The sequence below is a fragment of the Lytechinus pictus genome, chromosome 13, assembly GCF_037042905.1.
Source record: "Lytechinus pictus isolate F3 Inbred chromosome 13, Lp3.0, whole genome shotgun sequence".
Classification (NCBI taxonomy): Eukaryota; Metazoa; Echinodermata; class Echinoidea; order Temnopleuroida; family Toxopneustidae; genus Lytechinus; species Lytechinus pictus.
In genome coordinates this window covers 2,890,072-2,909,933 of record NC_087257.1, presented here as the reverse complement: position 1 = coordinate 2,909,933, position 19,862 = coordinate 2,890,072, and the positions used below count along the sequence as shown (strand labels likewise).

The 19,862-nt window shown below is 36.0% G+C and overlaps 2 protein-coding genes across 4 annotated transcripts in view; one reads left to right on the top strand and one right to left on the bottom strand.

Moving 5' to 3' along the window:
* The window catches only part of LOC129274766 (ly6/PLAUR domain-containing protein 6-like), a 31,735-nt gene extending 19,700 nt beyond the window's left edge, over positions 1 to 12,035 (top strand). For 2 of the 3 annotated variants that reach the window (XM_064108542.1, XM_064108543.1), the window contains exons 4-6: positions 5,184 to 5,282; positions 6,334 to 6,479; positions 7,202 to 12,035. In XM_064108542.1, coding sequence (XP_063964612.1) covers positions 5,184 to 5,282; positions 6,334 to 6,479; positions 7,202 to 7,387 — 431 coding nt within the window. In that variant the 3' untranslated portion in view covers positions 7,388 to 12,035. Of the gene's footprint in view, positions 1 to 5,183; positions 5,283 to 6,333; positions 6,486 to 7,201 lie in introns of all 3 variants that reach the window. The other variant, XM_064108541.1, reaches the window with a different exon arrangement.
* Positions 11,362 to 19,862, bottom strand: part of LOC129274842 (calpain-7-like) — a 34,746-nt gene continuing 26,245 nt past the window's right edge. The window contains exons 18-20 of the mRNA XM_064108539.1: positions 17,110 to 17,249; positions 16,279 to 16,368; positions 11,362 to 14,508 (exon numbers count right to left, since the gene is read on the bottom strand). Coding sequence (XP_063964609.1) covers positions 14,364 to 14,508; positions 16,279 to 16,368; positions 17,110 to 17,249 — 375 coding nt within the window. The 3' untranslated portion in view covers positions 11,362 to 14,363. The remainder of the gene's footprint in view (positions 14,509 to 16,278; positions 16,369 to 17,109; positions 17,250 to 19,862) is intronic.

The window sequence follows — 19,862 nt, the reverse complement described above, 5'->3', positions numbered from 1 at the left end:
ACCTGGAAAGACGAAGTTGGCCTACACTGGAAATTTGTCATTTAGGATACTATATATTTGTGTTTACAATCATCACTTGATTGCTTGTACTATTTTACAGGGCCCTTGAAAGAATCGTCTTTTAATTGATGAAGGCAGCACAGCATATTTAAAAAGATCAAGTCAGCTAGATTTTATTCATAAGATTTTTTATGAGGAGGATTAATAAAGTCATACTTCTATGTTCTATGTCTTGTTATGTCACCCCCCCCCCAAAAAAAAAAAAACATAAATGACATTAATGAAGTCCAACAATATTTCAAACAAAAATTGACACTTTTGTTGTAAATCTAAAAATTGAAAAGAGAACAGTATGAGTTTTAATCGGAAGCATTTAGGCCTGGGCATACACGTATACTTCTCTATTTGACTTGAAATTACAATATTTGTCTTGTCTACCATTTCTCACTTCACATACATGTCTTAAACAAACATGGACTTCGCTATCAAGATATGTATGTTTATCTGCATTCCACATACATGTAGGCACATCTCTCCCTCTCTGTCTCTCTCAGCGAATGTTGACAAATTCTTTCTAAATTTGGGGATGATTGATGCGGGTAATGTAATGTTCACGGACCATTTCTTCAACTTTGACCCCTAACCTCACTCATAAACCCCAGAATCACCCTCCTCATTTACATATAAATGGTTCAGGGATGTGTTCATATTGGAACTAAATCTTTCAAACATCTCACGTTTTGGTCTGACTCTCGTCTATCAGTCAGAGGGACGTGAGTTCGAATCCCAGCCATGGCATGTTTTCCTTCAGCAAGAAATTTATCTTCATTTTGCCTCACTCAATCCAGGTGAGGTGAACGGGTACAGGATTTAATTCCTTGAATGCATGAGTGCTCCTGCAGTAGCTCGAGCTAAAGCTGGGGTAATAATGGTTGCACTTTGAATATTTTCCTTTGGCGAAAAAGGGCTATAGATATTAATCAAGCTATTGTTGAAATAATTGTAATAGTCATAAAATTTATTATTATTATTATGTATCATTATTGTTATCATCATTGTAATTATTATTAATATTTTTATGAAGTGAATCTGAAAGTGGAATGTAAGAATGCTATTAACTGAGAGAATGTCTAATATGTAGGCCTTCAGCCAGGCATATATTTCAAGGAATAACGAGCTCATATCTAGGCTGAACAATGGTTAATTGTAGTTCTCAATGCCACATGAGAACTTGATTACAAAATGATACAACTATTGGCCTTCTCCGTGTTATGACCCAATAACTTGGTGTAATTTAGACCTCATTTGGACAATGATATTAGAATTTCCTTGGGATTGTATTAATCAGACTGTTGATTTAAGATATTGATTAACAATACTTTAAGATGTGAGTGGGATTATTATTTTGGGAGAATAATGATTGTGGTTTGCAGAGGGATATTCTGAAGCTTAAGGTGGCTAGATGTACACAGAAGTAGAACATGTACATGTAGGCATCTAAAGTCTATACATTGTATATTGATTTATTCATTTTTCAGACATACTAGTGTACACAAGTATGGTATAAAAGAAGAGATGTTTAATGAGTAAACCACAAATTCCTTTATGACAAATGGAAGGGTAGTTCCTACCACTTGTCATGATCTTATTACTTTATTGCTAATAATGTAAATTCAGTGATCACATTTTTCAGTTGACCACTAATCTCTTTTATTACATGTCTGACAGTCTAGGGCCGTCTGCACCATCCCGAGTTTTCAACTTAGCACGCTATTTCTGATCCGGCAAATTATCCCGATCTGAACAATCTCGAGATTATTTGCAATGGAGACGCAATTATCGCGCTAGTTCGTAGGATTAATCTCGAGATTGCAATCTCAAGTCAACTTGGGATTATTTGGAAAATAGCGCGCTATTTTACGAATTATCGCACTAGTTTGTAGGTGCAGACGCACTTGGGATTATTTATTGACGGCGTCAGACCATAATGCATCGATACCTCGCTTGAGCAGGAATCGCTCTTCTTGCGATGGTGGAGACGGGGTTTCTTGAATCTCGAGATTAATTGCGAAGAGGGCCGATCAGGCTAAAATCTCGAGATTGGGCAAACTCGGGATGGTGCAGCACCGCCTTCTGAGTCTTTTTTTTTCCAGTGATGAAGATTACACTGTTGTCATACTCTTTTAAAAATCTGATAGTTTGAGTCTAATCTCCGTTTTCCAGAGGGCTAACTATAGACCTCGATCTTTAATTTACACTGTGTATAAAAGATAAATTTACTTTGAAGGAAATATCATACTCGTATGTAGGCTTCATGACATGCAAATCCAAAATTAAGAATACAATTGAACCATTATTACACAGTACATAGGCCTTTCTCCATGGATGTAGGTCCGAGATGTATAAAACACAGTGTGTACAGTAGTAAAGTGATTCCTTTTTAGGTAATTTTCTCTTGATATTTGATACTTTCCCCCAATAAATATATATGCTAGTCACTTTGTGAATTGATATATGTGAAGGAGTAGAATGGCAACCACAAGAGTTGAATTTCAAAGTTAATCTTTATATAATAAACCCTATGGACATGCTTCAATGGAATCAAAGTACAGGGAGTATGAGAGAGGTTCACATGAAACTTTTATTGTTTGTAAAGTAACATATGAACCAGTCTTGTATACCACCAACTCAACTACTCAAATCTGGGTCCCATAACACAAAGCTTAGCAATGATCTTAGACACATTTTTCTACGATTGATTGCATTGACTACAATGTACAATCTATCGTGAAAATCAAGCGTAGGATCAATCGCTAACCTTTGTGTTACGGGTCCCAAGCCAGGTTCCTATCCCGGGAGGGGGGGGGGGGCACTCAGTATATAATGCATAGTGGGTATGTGCCGCGGAGGGGACCCCCATTTTTACACTCAAATTTCCGTTCCAAGGCATAGCACATACCTACTACTTTTTTGGTCGAGTGCCCCCCCCCCCCCCCCCGGGGTTCCTATCCCATAATCCAACATTCTTACCAGAGTAGTCTCGTAACATAGGCCCACTGAATTGATAACACACATCAATTCACTAAGTACTCAATGCATTCATACCATGGTAATGGTGTTGCCTAGTATAGCAAGGGAAGTACTTTTCCTCTCAAAATACTGAAGTTTATAGATAAAAATTAAATTAGGCTAATTCTCTTTATTATTAATAGTTATCTCAAAAGGAATATTTCAATCAAGACTGCATGTAGGCCTAGCTACATGTATTTATAACACACTTATTGTTGGTCGGTTCGCTCCATCTGCAAACTTAAATTTGCTCTCAAATTTAGAGTCACATAAAGACAATGTAACAAAGTGTTCGATATTAAAAATGACACCGGAAAATAACCCATTGAATGCTAAATCCCTGTGGGGGGGTACTCACATATATTGGTGGTACGCGGGGACGTGCCGCTTTGATGATCCCCTTTTTCGGACCTAATTTTCAGTTCTCTAGATACTCCGAATGACAAAAGTTCAGTTCATAGGCCGCCCAGCCCCACTTGCAAGACCCCCGTTAAGAGACATCTCAGTTCCCCAGCCCTGCCAAAATTGTCGAACGCGAGCACCGCATATGTGAGGATGCACGTACGGCTTCTCAACTCCCTACCTAATAACTAGTAGCCACTCCATGCATGGCTAGCGCATGTACAGCGCTACACCTACAGTGCCGCTATCCCGTTCCGTAGACCCTGTTTTTTACACACCACGGTATTAGTTTTCAAGACTCCATACTTTACCCTTTTAGTCAGTTCCTTAGACCCCCATTTCAGAGTTTTGTGAGGCACACCCCCAGCAAAAAATATTTGAGTGCCCCCCCCCCCCCCCCCCCCCCCCCCCGGGCTGAATCCTGTATTTCCCGGACTCCCTAGGCAGTGCTGCACCAGCCCAAGTTTGCTCAATCTCAAGATTTTAGCCCGATCTGCCCTCTTCGCGATTTATCTTGAGATTTAAGAAACCCCGTCTGCACCATCGCTAGAAGATCGATTCGTGCTCGAGCGAGGCATCGCTGTATTATGGTGGAACGCTGTGAATAAATAATCTCGAGTTGAATTTGGATTGCAATTTTGAGATTAATCCAGCGAATTAGCCAGATAATTGCGTCTCCATTACAAATAATCTCGAGATTCAGATTGGGATAATTTGGCGGATCAGAAATAGCGCGCTAATTTGAAAACTCTGGCTGGTGCAGATGGCCCTATAGAGAGACTACAGTTGGGTTCCTAGAGGTTGTTCTAATGGATTAACTTCAGAACTAATTGTAAGCTTAAACTTGACAGTGTCGTATGAACGTCGCCAGAAAGAGAGATGAATGGATTGAAGTATAAAAGAAGAAATTGATGTTACTTGAGGGAGAATGGGTTTTCTATTGAGACTTGATGGTGAGAGTGACCCATTGGAGAGGCTACTGACTTACCGTTTATTGACCTCAATTGAAAGGGGATACAGGGAAAATTCAAGATCATCAGGGAGCAATTGTGGAATTTCATTAGATGAGATATTGCATGGTCAATGTGAGGTCAATAAATATTTTGTTAGATAAGTGACTGAAATAAATCTTTTTCGAACTTTTGTGATAATGAAGATTTTATCAACTTTTCAAATTTTGATGCATACATGTATGTTCACTTTAATTGTTGCTCTGAACATTCTCTTTATTTTATTTATTTTTTAAATATTGTAATTCATCAAAAGGGGAAAGGACAATTCCTCTGTTATTTGCCAAAATCTTCCAGAAAGTTCTCTTTCTGATCACTTAAACTTGGTTGAGTTTATGTGATCAGAAGAACATCATCTTTCTGTCAATAATTTATCGTTTAGATATTTGGATTGTTTTATATTCCTTTACCTGAATTATTTTGGGAGTTAAACTAGTTTTTCTATTATCTTGCTTAATTTGCTTTGAAGATAGTATCATACTTCCACTCTCTGATAGAGTACCTTGGTAGCTGTCATATTCTACATGCAAAGGTGTGACCATGATCATTACAAATTTCACATAATTGTGGTGGTTTTTTGCAATGTTGTGAACATAAAACAACTATTGCTTTCACATTATATGTACATGTATTATGAAGTACTTCTTTGGCATTTGATAGTTAATGTATTCTTTTGTTTTCTTGTTTATCTTTTTGCCACAGCCACACCTTTCCCAGATGCCATCAAGTGTTTTACCTGTGATAGTAGAAAGACTAATGAGGAGTGTAATGACAGGGCTTATGATGCCTTCTGTCCACAAGGTTGGTTTTGTAGGCTTTCTTTGAAAAAAAAATAGTTTCAATAATGATGAAAATGATGATACAATAATTACTAAGGAAGTTAAGTCACAGTTGAAAAATGAAAATCCATATTTTATTGTTAGAAATAGAATCTGAAATAGAAATACTCTGACAATTCATTTCGCCCAAATGATCGTGAGCCCGGCATCCACTGCGCAATGCCAGATCTATCGACGTTGTTCTAGACCAAACAGGGTAGCAGCAACTCCCATCTTTTAACATCTTTTAGTCTGACGCAGCCGGGGCTTGAACTCTTTACCTTCTGCTTGTGAGATGAATGCTCTACCAATTGAGCCTACACACCAGTGTATCTTACTGCTTTTAAGCTTTCGACTTTTTTGAAGGGGGGAGGAGTGTGGGGATAGGACCTTGTGTTTTATTTCTTTCAATGGATCTCGTAAACAGGCCTTTTCTACTTGTAGGTCTACTGCATGCAATTTTTCTTGAAATAAGTATTAAAAGAACATTTCAAGCAAGATCAATTTGTCATAAGAACTACAAATACAACTATTCACCGTATGATGCATGTACATGTACACGAATTAAGAGTATGTTCTCTCTTTCCTCTTTGCTATGCATTGAGCATTATCTGTAGATGGTTTTATTTACTTTCAAAGCTCATATTAGTTTTATACAGACTGTCTGAAATTGATTTTGTGAAAATATGGAGGTTACTGACGTATTTGAACTTACTGAAACATTTAAACTTACTTACTTCAGTTTTGATGTGCTTACATAATAAGTGCAATGATGTACTACTCAACACTTGCAGAGAGCACATGGCAAATGAGCATTTCATGAAACAAATAGTCAGTTATTGTTACTGATGCTTTTGATCTCAACCAACCAGATACAAGTATTTCAGTAGCTTGTAACAAATATTGAAATTCACTGATTTAAGTAAATGCTCCCCTGATTTTAATACTCTTCAGAATACTATTACCTGTAGAAGTTTACAGATTATTTCAATATTTTCTTTTAAAAGTTATTAATTTCCATTTTTTTTGGACAGGTACAAAGTACTGTTACACCTCGCATCATCTCAACAGTCTATCCGGTGAAAGTGTCATGATCACTAAACTGTGTGCTACTAACGGAGAATGCACTCCAAATGTTGTGGGTTGTTTTGATTTATCCTCTCAACAATTTGATACAAAGGTACATGTAAGTCTATTTGGTTGTTTGATAAAGTGAATGCATCACAGACGCTCATTGCCATGAGTCGCTTACTCTTCGTAGTGGATCATAAACTTTTTCCTACATGTAGGTAGCAAGTTCCACAATTGAGAATAGAAAAATTGATGAAACGTTCAACTGAAAAATGAATCCCAAATGGAAGAAGGATAACTATAAGTAAGTAGAACTAAAAGTGAGATCCCAGGAAGAATGAAATGTTTAATTGAGGTTTGTGATTACTTTGAACAAGAAACACTGCAATTAAAGCATTGGAATGAGCATTCACAGCTCTTCAGGATTAATGCACAGGTGTACAATGAGAGCAGGACTTGTGAGGATGTACATGTATTAATAAGGAATGCACAAATACTAGACACAGTTTGCATCCATGACATTGAATTGATAGATAATTGATGTGGCATATTCAAGCGGAACCCACCTTATGAAAGGTTGATCGGAGCCTTTACAAAATGTTGAAAAAATGCATGGAAAATCTGAGATTTATGTACTTTTCTTGAAGAGATATGAATATGAACTAAAGAGATTTAATTGGAACAATTAAATTTTAATACCTCAAAGTGCATTTATGAAGAGAAGCTCTCGGTTTGGTGGGTGGTAATGCTTTTATTTTCTAAGAGAGTAACAACTATAACATTGTTGTGTAAGATAGTGAATTTAATTATTGTCTTTTTTTTTCTGATCAGAAATGTATTTCTTGCTGTGAGGGCTCGAAGTGCAACGAGGCCGTTCCCACGAACTCAAGCACAGCTGTTTTTACAACGATCACGCCGTACAGCCACGGAACGTTATTACAATCGTCAAGACCGTTCACATTGCTGTGTTTAGTCTTATCAACGGTGTTAGTCAGAGGATGGTTATGGAGCATCTAGCACTTTGAATGAGTTCAGACTTTCTCTTTGTGTGAACACAATATCGTTCATTTGAACGTTTCAGTCTCTACTTGTGATATGTGGTGTACATTTAGCTGAAGTGAGAACAGTCCCCAACCAAGTGGAGTAGTACTATATGCAATGCCAGGATAAAGCTTGTTAGGGATATGGATACAAGTTTTGCAGCAGATTAAAAGACACAGCCTCGAGGAAAGTGATGAAATCAGACAGTATGTCAAACTTTTTAAGTTTTTGCTCCATATGTTCACCTTTTCCTAGGACAAACCCACCGAGAAGCAACCATTATGAAGACTTTTTTCCCACCATGGATGATCTTCATTTACCCCAAACAGACTTATTAACAGTTTGGTCGCAAGATGTTTGGATGGTGACATCATTTCTTGGACCACTCTAGCACGTACAGTACATGCACTTGTTCATGTATACATGTACATCATACTAATAGCAGTTTTAAAGCACTTTGCTAAATAGCTTGATATCCAAGAACAACATCAGCATTTATGGGCTGACAAGCTAGTCGCCAAGTCCGACAACTTTCCCTGGTTTTGATTGGCTGAGAAGCACAGGTACCAGACTGTTACTATGGTAACTGTTGGATAATGACCTCTTGTCAGTGCTGACAACTTTCATGAAATTGTCCTTGGATCCTTAGCAGACCTCGGCCTCGTTTCACAATGACTTAATATTATAATGACAAATGCACAATTGCTGTAGCAAATTTACTATCAACCAATAAGATAGGATTTCAGTAGCTGTTGACTGTTATTGCAAATTTGTTATTATAACAAGTTTTATAAAATGGGCCTCGGAATTACATGTAGTTGATCCTTTGGCTGCTGATATTTTTTCTCTCTTTAATATCGGTTTGGAAACATCTACATGTAGTCATTTTATTATGAACGTGGGCATAGTAGTCTAGGTAGATGTATATATTTTTTTTCAGTGAAACAAGAGTGCAAGAATATATATTCTGTGAATATGTACATATGAGGATAACTTATAGAGATCTTTTATCTTGTTTTATATGTACATTATGATGTCTATAGTGTACAGTACACTGGCAAGAATATTTGATGAATATTCAAAGAATAAAGATTTGTCTACAGTGTATTGATGGCATAATTATGTTAAATGATAAATGCAGAAAATGAATGTTACCGGAATGTGTAGATGATAAAGTGCATTAGAAATTGCTCTCATAATCTTTTTTGCATACATCAGTGTGCAGGTTTTCATGTAAATTATCTTTGGTAATGATACATGTATAAATGGCATGCTTAGGGATGTGTTACAGAGAGTTACATGTACATGTACATGTAAGTCAGACTAAAAAGCACACTTAAATTTCCATTTGCATGCGATACATATGGCATCTGCTTATTGGTCAGAATCAAGCTCATGGGATGTGCACTACTGCATATTGATCAATCAGATTATAGGTAAAATATCATGTGCGAATTGGCACAAATGTGCATTTATATTATGTATGACTTTTTGTCAGACTTCACAACTCTTTGTGGAACGATCCCCCACCCACCACCCTTTCCCCCTTCCCCCTTTCAGATTATGATGCAATGTCCCTAGAACCTTTGAAACATAATGTAATATTGGCCTGGTTCCTAAAATTTAGAAAAAGGCCAATAATACATTTATTTCAGTGGTTCAGTGGGTCTAATTATGTATTCATGAGGTCATACATATCTTGGGGCCCCATGGACCGATTCCCCACAAAATTTGGATTGTAGGGGTTTTTCATCATGCTCGGCCAAAATATGGTATCAAAAATGGTAAAATACAAAAATAGAAAATTGATGTCACGCTGTGAACAGGGCTCTGTAAATGTATTTTCTTTATGCTTGCCCATTCTCTCTGGGCTGCTTTGCCTAGAATATGTCATGATTTAGAGAGAGACCTTTGAGGCTGCGGTTCCTAATGATTCGGTTCGCTTTTTGCCTCCCAGGCACAGGCGACGCCAAACAAATGATAATAATTGCCCCGAGCATATCCCACTTGCTTTATTTTCCAGTATTGAAAAGTAATGATAATTTGAATAAAATTTTGCAACATTAATATGAGTTGGCCATGCTATTTATGCTATGAGCAGTACATTAATTGAATAATTCATTTCTAATTTATTCTCAAAAAAAAAAGCTTGCCCTTTCATATTTTTTATTTCCCCAAGTAGGCAAGTGTCCGTAAATCCCTATCTGAACGTTTGTTTTGTTTGAAAGCTGTACTACATTCTAGCATGCTTGTTCATGTAATGTTGGCCTATGCAGTATGATAAATCAATATGAATGCTATAAGCCTGTTCACGGTTGTAAACTTCGCACGAGCAGAAAAAGGTCATTTGAGATAAACCATGAAGGTGGCTTTCAAATTCACTGACATAGGCATTTGTGATTTGATGATTATTCATGTATTCCTTTCAAAATATTCATTTTATCACATCCAAGCTGAAGAGTAATAAATAGAACCTTCATAATCACTGGTATTTGACAGTAGCCTATAAAACAATAGTCGAATGTGCCAAAGGCAGACAATAAAGCAGATTTCCAAACTTTATCCCTGATGTACTATTCTAGTCACCTGGTCTATACAATGCCTTTTGTTCTTAGAATTTGAATACTCTACCGGTAAAGCTTACGCAACATCTACATTTGAAAATGATAGTACTTATCCTAATGAAAAATCACAAAGGTCATTTGAGAAAAGTTGATCATGAGCTAACCGTGAACTGGCTTATTGATAACAATTATTGTATTTTAATTCCTGTAATTGCTCAATGACAGGGTATTTTTCATAAGTTTTTTTTCTTGCCATTTTTTATTTTTTATGTGTACAACATGTAGTTAGAGCATCAATGACTTTTTAATCTTTTTTTATTTAAAGACTTGGCCAGAAGTAAAATTAAAATTGACAGATTAATATCAATCAAACTATTCCACAGAATTCAATGAGATGTATGTGTGACTTGTGTTTCTGTATAAAACCAAGCAGTTGTACGTCCGTGGTTTAAATCTTCTTCATGCATTTCCCTTCATTCTTTTATTCCTTTTCCTTCTTCATTCTCATTTCCTCCATGTTTGCGCCTTATATCTCTATTCTTCATCCCCCCCCCTCGATCTCTCTTCACTTATATCTCATAGTCCTCTGTTTACTCTTGTCATTTTTTTACAATTTGTGATGGTTATTACTGTAATGTATATACAGTTATGCTCAAAAGTAAGTGAACCCCACCACACTTCATCATGCCGTGTTGAATGAAGACAACACTACAATATTCGGCAAGTCCACAGAAACAAAGTACCGGTATATTGAATATAATATTTTATCCCTGGACTTCACAATTATAAACCTAAACATGGCAGACCCTGAACACTTTAAATTATGTTCTGGCGGGGCTCACTAGCTTTTGAGTACCACTGTATCTCCTATTTATCGTGCAAACATACTGGCCCAAATTCACAAAGGTGGTTTTGAAAACCCACTGTTGAGTCCATGGTTTATGCAGATTTCCTGTATAAATTACGCTTAATATACCGCGTATCGGGCGCGTTTATAAAAAATGTCCAATAAGGATGCACGCTTTTGTCACAGTGCGCCAAATTGACGCCTGTTGCCATGGTTAAGTACGCTATTTTAAACATGAGTCCACTGTTTTGAATTACGGAGTCCATTCTTCAAACAGTGGACTAATGAATAAAATAGCGTGGATAACCACGGCAACAGGCGTCAATTTGGTGCACTGTGACAAAAGCCCGCATCAGCATTGGACATTTTTTTAATATACGCGGTAAATAAGCATTATTTATACAATCATGGGTTTTCAAAACCACCTTTGTGAATTCGGGCCACTAAGATGGATGAAGCCATTCATTTGTTTACTTACCAGGTAGTAGTTATCTCTGAAATTCATACTCTGAAAACCTTCATAAGTTATTCTTAAGTAGGATTTTTTTTTATTCTTGATAACAAGCTGAATAAAGAATGAAATTCATCATGGTGTTTCTCCTTCAAGAATACAGTATTATGCATATGAAAGGCAAAATAATTTATTCTAAACAGTCATTGATAACACGTGTACATTTACATAATGAATCATTGAAATTGTTATATCTATTCTCTAATAAGTTCAGAACATTTCATTTGAATGCATAGGAAAGATCTTATCCCATGATTTACATGAATCACATGGAATATACACAATATTTGTTAGCCGTGTTTAATGTGGATTGCAAACATACAAAAATGTTAGCCTGTCCTCTATAATCTTGAAATAATTGGTTATAAGCAGAAAGGCAGATCTATACACAATTACATGTAAGGTCTTATGACACATGATCATAAAGACGAATAAACCATTTATTTGTCAACAGCGATAGTAGCGAGGTACCACGAGCTTTCCTTGTTTTAATAGAAAATTATTAATAGTACTGATAGGCTTCAAGATTAATACACTCTTTTCTCAACTCATTGATGTGTTTAAATGTCCATAATTATCTAATAAAATCTATGTTTAACTATTACATGCAATTTGTTCCGTACACAGCTGTACAAAAGATGTAATAAATAACTATGTTCCTATTTTGTACATACACACAGGAAATAAAGACTGTCAAAGAAATCTGGTTATTAAAGCTGGTTGTCTACTTTGAAATAATGGCTGTATTGGATGAATGGAAGCTGGTAGAAAGTAGAGAAAGATATACTTTGAAGAGGAAGACTGGAGAGAGGGGGGGGGGTAGCATGGAGAAAAGGACTGGAGGGAAGGGAAGAAAAGGGAATGGAGAGGGGTAAGATGGGAAGGAAGGAGAGAAAGAGTGAGAGAATGTGGTGATAGAAGAGGAAGAGTTGGACGGGAGAGAGAGGGAAAAGAGTGGAGGAGGGAAAGAGTGGCGGAAGAGGTGAAAGGGGTAGTGGGGAGAGAGGGGTAGTGGGGAGGGAGGGGAAATGGGGGCGGGTTAGAAGGGAAGAAAGGAGGGGAGATGGAGAAAGAAGATGAGAGGAAAAGGAAAGAAGAGCAGAGGAATAGTTGCAAGGGGGAGTGGAGAGGGGAAGGAGGGAAGGTGTGAGAGAATATGGTGATAGAAGAGGGAGAGAATATGGAAAGAGTGGTGGAGGGGTGGAAAGAAAGGTTGAGAGAAGATGGTGAGAGAAAAGGGAAAGAAGAGTGGTGAAAGGGTGTTGTTGTTTTTATTTCCTTTTGAAAATGGAGATCAAAGAGCATAATTTAAAAACACAAAATAGTTATATAGATTCATAAGCAAATATGAAAATTTAAATTTATATGGCACAAAACTTAAATTTACAAAGTTTAAAACAAAGTGAATGGCAGCATAATTTTGATAACCCATTAGCTACAACATCTGCATCTCCAATATAGTTATAGGAGTTACATGAAATGCAACATAATATATGAAACATGAAACCTTTCTAATCTAATATAAAAATCAATATCATATGATTGCACATAATCTACAAAATAGAAAATGTAATTTAATGTATGTTGAGAATAATCTACAAATTCATGATCATTGGAAGGCATTTTTCAGTTATAAGGTACCTTAACAAAACTTTGTGTTGTGGCTTTCAACAGGAATCCCTCAATGATATTAAAGCTTCTTTCTCAACAGCTTTCCTTCATTCCACTCTCTCAGATGAAATGTGTGGATTAGTGATGAAAAGATGCCAAAAGACAGTGTTCTGAATTTTGTTACAGTGCCTTAGGTAAAATACATAACGTACATGCCTGGAAAATAGAAACTAAAGATATTGTAAAGGACTATTAATGGACTTAATTTCAGTTTCAGTATCTGTTTGACTTTTTCTAAAACAGATGAGGCAACTCAGAGAATTCAATTTATTTTGCTCTGAAATTGTAAGCACACACTTTTTTCAAGGGAAAACGTATATCAAGAAATTTTCAACATTCATGTCTCAAAAATATTTTTTTTACATAAAACCCCCATATCTTTAGAATAACGTCAGCTGCAAGAAAGAATCTCCATTATAGCCATTCATTATAATTGTATAAAAAGAAAAGAAATAAAAGATCATGATACTTCCTTCTCACTTGATGACAGTTTGATGCTTGAACAGTGCAAGAATCAAAGTAAAAGCAAAGAATTTAATTGAATGGTAGGAAATAAAGATGAAAGAAACATTTCAACTATTCTTTTCTGGGACAAATTGTTGGCTCTGAAAACTTTTCTTGGCTTGGATTGGCTGAGCACAGGTGTCTGACTGTTACTAGTAAACTGCAACTTATCAGTGAGGGCTTCTTAAAATGTACCCCTGGTATGATATTTGCACATGTTCCTCTGTCAACTTGATACATAAATGAGCGATGTGCAAGAAATGCCAGTCTTATATGCAGCAGCTTGGCAATTCCATACGATAATCAACCTTTCTGTACATCTGACCCCCACCCCTTTCACTCTTACTTCACGCCATGTAATTATGAAATACTCAACCACGATAAGAACATTACAACATTCTACGTGAAACAGTAAAAAAAAAAAAATCTTTTTAGGAAGGTCTGACATACAGGGGTTGAATATTCATATTTTGATGGAATTACTTAGCTAACTCTCATCAGGTGGATCCTCACAAAATTAGATTTAGAGACAATATGTGTGTATAATAAAGGTTTGACAGATGTGTATCAATCAGATATGACTATTTACATCCAGGTCTGACCTTATCATCATCATCCAGAATCCGGGCTGAAGTTCATACATGTAGGTCAAATAATCCTATTTCTATCACAAGGTCACTACTATCAATCAAGGTTTTATCTTTGTTCTTATTGGAGATGAACGACTTTCATTGGACAAGACGATGATATCATAAAGAAAAACGTTGGTTCCTGACCCGGGCTGAAGTTCATAGGTCGTATAATCCTATTTCTCTCACAATGTCGCTATTATCAATCATGTTTCTATCCTAGGTCTTATTGGAGATGAACAACTTTCATCGGACAGGACGATGATATCGTAAGGAAGAACGGTGACTCCTGACCTGGGCTAAAGGTCGTAGGTCGTATGTTGTAGACCCCACTAGGAATGTCTTCTAACTCCAGTATTGTGAATCCATTCCTGAAAGGTGTAAAAAGACAATGAAATGAATCCTTAAAGGTAAATTCCAGTTCTGGTAACGATCTCAAAATGACTTTACAGAATCTACATGTAATATAATGACCACCCAAGTGTCTGTTTGTATGAATAAAAAATATGTGCCAAAGGATTCTGGAAGAAATTGTGTAATTGCTGAGAAATAAGCAAAATAAGCGCGGATTCGATCACTTCCGTCGGGTCTTTATTCCAGCAATAATAATACACTGTCCCACGTGTGCCTATCTGTGTTGGCGGTCTTCAGTGTGATCGTATTTCAGCTTAGATTTTATGATTTCACAAAGTTAAGTTTATGTAACTGTACCAGATCTAGATCAACGATGATATAGTCATACTTAAAGGACAATGAAACTCTTGGAGCAAGTTAGCTTTTGTGAAAGCAGAAAAATCAAAGAATAAGATCAACAAAAGTTTGAGTAAAATAGGACTAGCAATAGAAGAGATATGAGCATTTGAATGTCGAGATCACTAATGCTATGGAGATCCTCCCATTGGCAATGCGACCAAGATCTATGATGTCACAGATGAACAACTCTCCCCTTTTGGACACTGAAAATATACCCCAAAACATATCTTTTTGCTCATTCTAATCATATGACAAACGATTCATCAATGATATAATGTTGTGAAACCTCTGTACTTGTCCTCTCATAAAAAGAACACATCACCTTGTGATAGACTCTATAAAAGTGAGAATATAAGTGAAATAAGTACTAAAGTAATGAGGAAGTTGTACGTGTGTGACATCACAGATCTTGGTCGCATTGCCAATGGGAGGATCTACATGGCATTAGTGATCTCAATATTCAAATGCTCATAACTTTCTTATTATTCATTCAATCTTCCTCAAACTTTCAACAATATGTTTCTTTGATTTTTCTCTTTGATATGGATTCAGCTGGTTTCAAGGGTTTCATTCTCCTTTAAGCTTGGTTTTACAGACTTTCTCACGAAATTAGTGTTTTACTGCAGCTACTGTAATTTAGCTTTAATTGCATCATGGAAGTCCACACAAGTTTTTCTAATGCTTTTAACTTGTTGCGATGTAATGTTGAGGTACATGTATTTGACGAAAAGAACATACACCTCTCTCACTCGGAATATGAAACATGTGTAATAAATGAAGAAGAAAAACATTACAGGTACAAACTAGAGCAATATCAGTTGTGTCCAGGCTGGTAAATAATTTCACTACCAGGGTCCAATAACTTAGCAAGGAATTGTACATGTACACATGATTTTCATGATTAATTTACTTTTCTGGTCAATCAATGAAACGCAAAAATTAGTTCTTGCTAAAGCTGCAGACTCACGGCCACTTACGGTAGCTGCAGATGGTTACGGAATTTCATCCGTAACTTTGAGATTTTCAAAACTCCTGTTGCATATCTGCATGCATGCGGATCATGCCAATTATGTTACAGATTAATACGGATGCGTATGAATGGTACGGACCCTTGCGGATGCTTATTTATCCATAATAGCCATATGAGTGTAGCGTAAGGGTTATTCAACTGTTTTCCAGAATGGTCTGTAGCATCATTGTTTTTCTATGCTATCCTTGGAATGCTGCGCACGTAACCGCAGCTCTCCTAGAGCCAGGGTAATTATTGTTGCATTTATAAAGCAATCAGAGACTTTTCATCATAAAGGAAGTTTTAAGAACAATAATTAAGTCCATGCAAGTGCAAGTATTTTTTATTAAGTGTTTGTAATATATGAGAGAGTCCTTACCGGTAGTCTCCACTCATCTTCTTCTCAAATCGTGTGCCGCCTTTCCCTTCTGAGGAGACACAGATAACCTCAAAACCTACATGGTAATTCCTAAGGATCATAAGAAATGGTAAAGAATTGAATAAGGAAGCTTATCATCAAGGCATTTCTGCCATCACATCATTATCATTAAAATTATTTTGACAGCAGGGAGTTTTGTCCCAGCATCGTCATCATCACTTTTGTCGTTTTCATTGACATTGCTATCATCGTCATCATTAGAAATAAAAATATTTGTTTATATTCTAACAGTGGTCTAAAGTTGTGGTTAAACTATGGAAAGCCAATTGTGAAATAAATGTCTCATGGTACAGGTGCAATAGGTCTGCTCAAATGACACTCAAATAATACCTGTAAAATGTAGCTAAAAACTGTTTGCTTCAACATTAAAACATGATGAAAGAACACAGTAAACGATATAGTGTTAACAAAGTTTTGAGATTTTCAGCTTCTTGTAATTTAAGCCCACAGTAATGGTTAAAGTTAAACAAGACATTCCTCAATGACTTACTTCCCTTGTAAAAAAGTACCATACAGTACCATGGTATACTATGGTAATACCATAGTATACCATGGTACTGTATGGTACTTTTTTTACAAGGGTTTGATCCTTTTTAGGTCTATAAGCAATGAGTTTCCTCTGGTGCGATCTTGAAAAAATATTTGGTAGACTGTATTGTTGGTGAATATATTCACAGCCCCCTCCCTGTTGCCCCCCCCCCCACCCATTTGATCACCATCCCTTTTGCATTCTCCTGAAAAAAAAACCCCACTCCACCCTCTATGACTTACTTTGGTCCTTTTAGGTCTATAAGCAATGAGTTTCCTCTGGTATGATCTTGAAGGCATACTTGATAGACTGGATTGTTGACGTATGACTCTCTGTTATTAGCACATCCTCCTGCTGTCTTGCCCTTCCATTCACCAGTGATCTGTTATAACAAGAATATTTACAAACCAATATACAGTGTATGTTCATGTTTCAGTATTACTGTGTATGGTCACTATAATTTGATACAGTTGTAGCCACAAATAATTCAAATGTGAAATTCTAACATTTTTAATCTGTACGTTTTTACTCTCTGTGTTTCCACAAAGTTATTCCAATCATATATATATATATTACTGTTGTCATGTACTTTGATACAATTGTTTGTTATAAAGGTCTTTTACTATGGGGGCCAGGGGACATAAAATAACCTACATGTATTAAGTTGCTCTTCCAGGCCCTCAACAGAAATATGAAATGTTTAGTTTGATGTCCTTCAATTTGAATTCTTCTGTATGTGAATATTTGTATTATTGATAAATATATTTTATGTGTCTTATGAAATGTGAGCAATAAGAAGATTCATACGAAACTTTTGTTTTGTGGAAGACAATTAATAAATTAAATTCAATTCACATTCCCTTAACATGTTGTTGCTAATATTTTGAACAACTTAAACATTGAAGTAACTTTAAGGGAAAGATTGTTAACTGTTAATTTGACATTTTCATTACATATAAAATATTCTTTTCATCCCATTGCAGTATTAATACTGGTCATGACTTCAACATTAACTTAACCCTTTCATTTTCTTACCATGTGTATAATACAAAAGTGAAACAATAAAGTAATCATTGGGACATCTCAGTTTATTGTAACCGAGTTATGTTGCACACTAGGCACATAAATGGTCTCTGGTCTCTGTAATTTCACATAATTAACTGAATCTAGCATAGTGCTCCTTTTAGAACATGTTTGGTAATGGTAATGGTTTATTTAAAACATTCAGTAGCAGCCAAAGGCTGAATTGCAGAATCCTTTTACAAATAATAATATAAACATGATAGTAAGTCACATAATTACACAATTCTTAACCCTCAATCACCCGGGGTATTTTGATTCTTGTCATTCCCGGGGGGGGGGCCATTATGGCCCCCCCTTAAGGACGTTCCACAGTTAAAGTGAAATCCATGTCATTTTCACCAAACTTTGCACATAGATACTTTAGAACCTTAATATTCGAAATATGCAAAAATCAACATAGGTCCATGTGCTTGATTTTTTGCTATAGAGCTTCAAAGTTCACCCAAATTGATGTTCTTAAGAATTGCGCATTCAAAAGAATTTGGCATTTTTAGACCGCCCAAGATTACTGCAATGAGTTTAAACATCTATTACTCAGTCAAAATACATGAAAAAGTCATCAAATTTCGCAAGAGAGTTAATAATTGTATCGGTAAAATGGAGAATCTATTTATAATGCTATTTGTTTGCAATTTTAAGTTTAACAGCACTGTCAGTTCTTAAAAATGGCGTAAAAGATAACAAAATCCCAATCTAAAAAATGTGAAATTTCAGTAACAAACTACAAAAGTGCAATAAATGCTGCACTTTATTCAAAATCCATGTCATTTTCACCAAAATTTGCAGAGTTGTAGAGGAAGGTATACCTTAGAGGTACAAACATTAAAAAATAGGGGTTCATGTGCTTGTTTTTAAACTATCAGCATTTTTATTAGAGCAAATGTGCTTTTTAAAACACCAAAAATGCGCCGAATGCTTTGTATCTATATGAAGAAAAAATCAAAACCACTCTACCGTTTGTTCAAACTCGGGGTAACTTTATTCGTGAATCTTGGCAGCACTGCAGAGTAAAGTATTTTAAAATTGTAGATAATTTTTTTTTAATGGTCCATGGAATAATTCAATTTTTTAGCTTCATGAAATAACGCATCGGATCAGCAGTTATAGTGCAGAAGATGGGAAAAATCAGCTCATACCCGCAGCTAATTAATCACCTGTTCATCCATTGTGACGTCTGCGCGCAGAGTATAAACTATGCGCAGATCATAATGCGCACAAACATAACTGTGGAACGTCCTTAAGATCTCGGCCGCTGATCGCTCGAGCGACGCAAAAATTTGCATGCTGGTTGTGTGCGATGTAATCTACAAGGCTGTATGGTAAAATTTTCCAAAATAATGAGATTTTATTTTATATGAATTAATTATGCTAATTTATGCATAAATCATACTTTTTGCTCTAATTCACTAAATAAAGCTCCTAGAATGCTAATTTTTGGTTAAAATATTCTTTGTAGAATTCTTAACAATCGCAATTAAAAAAAACTTCGGTTTGGAAATCAATTTCTTATGTATTTTATTGTTTTATGAATTTCTTATGTATTTCATTGTTTTTTTTACTTTTTGTTTTTTATTGTTTTTTCAATGGAAATCGTTCCAGACTTAATTCTGATCATAAGCAAGGCAAAATTAATTAAATTCAATCAGTAAAAGTAGAAATAATGATACATTTATGAATTTTGGCTAAATACACAATTTGCATTGGATTTGTACATGAAATCACGTTTATGAGCAATTTTGGGTCTGACATGCACTTACATAATGTTGCGTAATGTCGTAACCGCGTATCCGGGCGTCACAAATTTGGTCTCAAAATTTGCACGAGACTTGAAAGTAAAAAGTCAGTGAGCGGCGAGGTCAAAAAATTTTGCGCAGCGGATATATCGCGAAAATTGTCGAGGGGGGGGGCCATT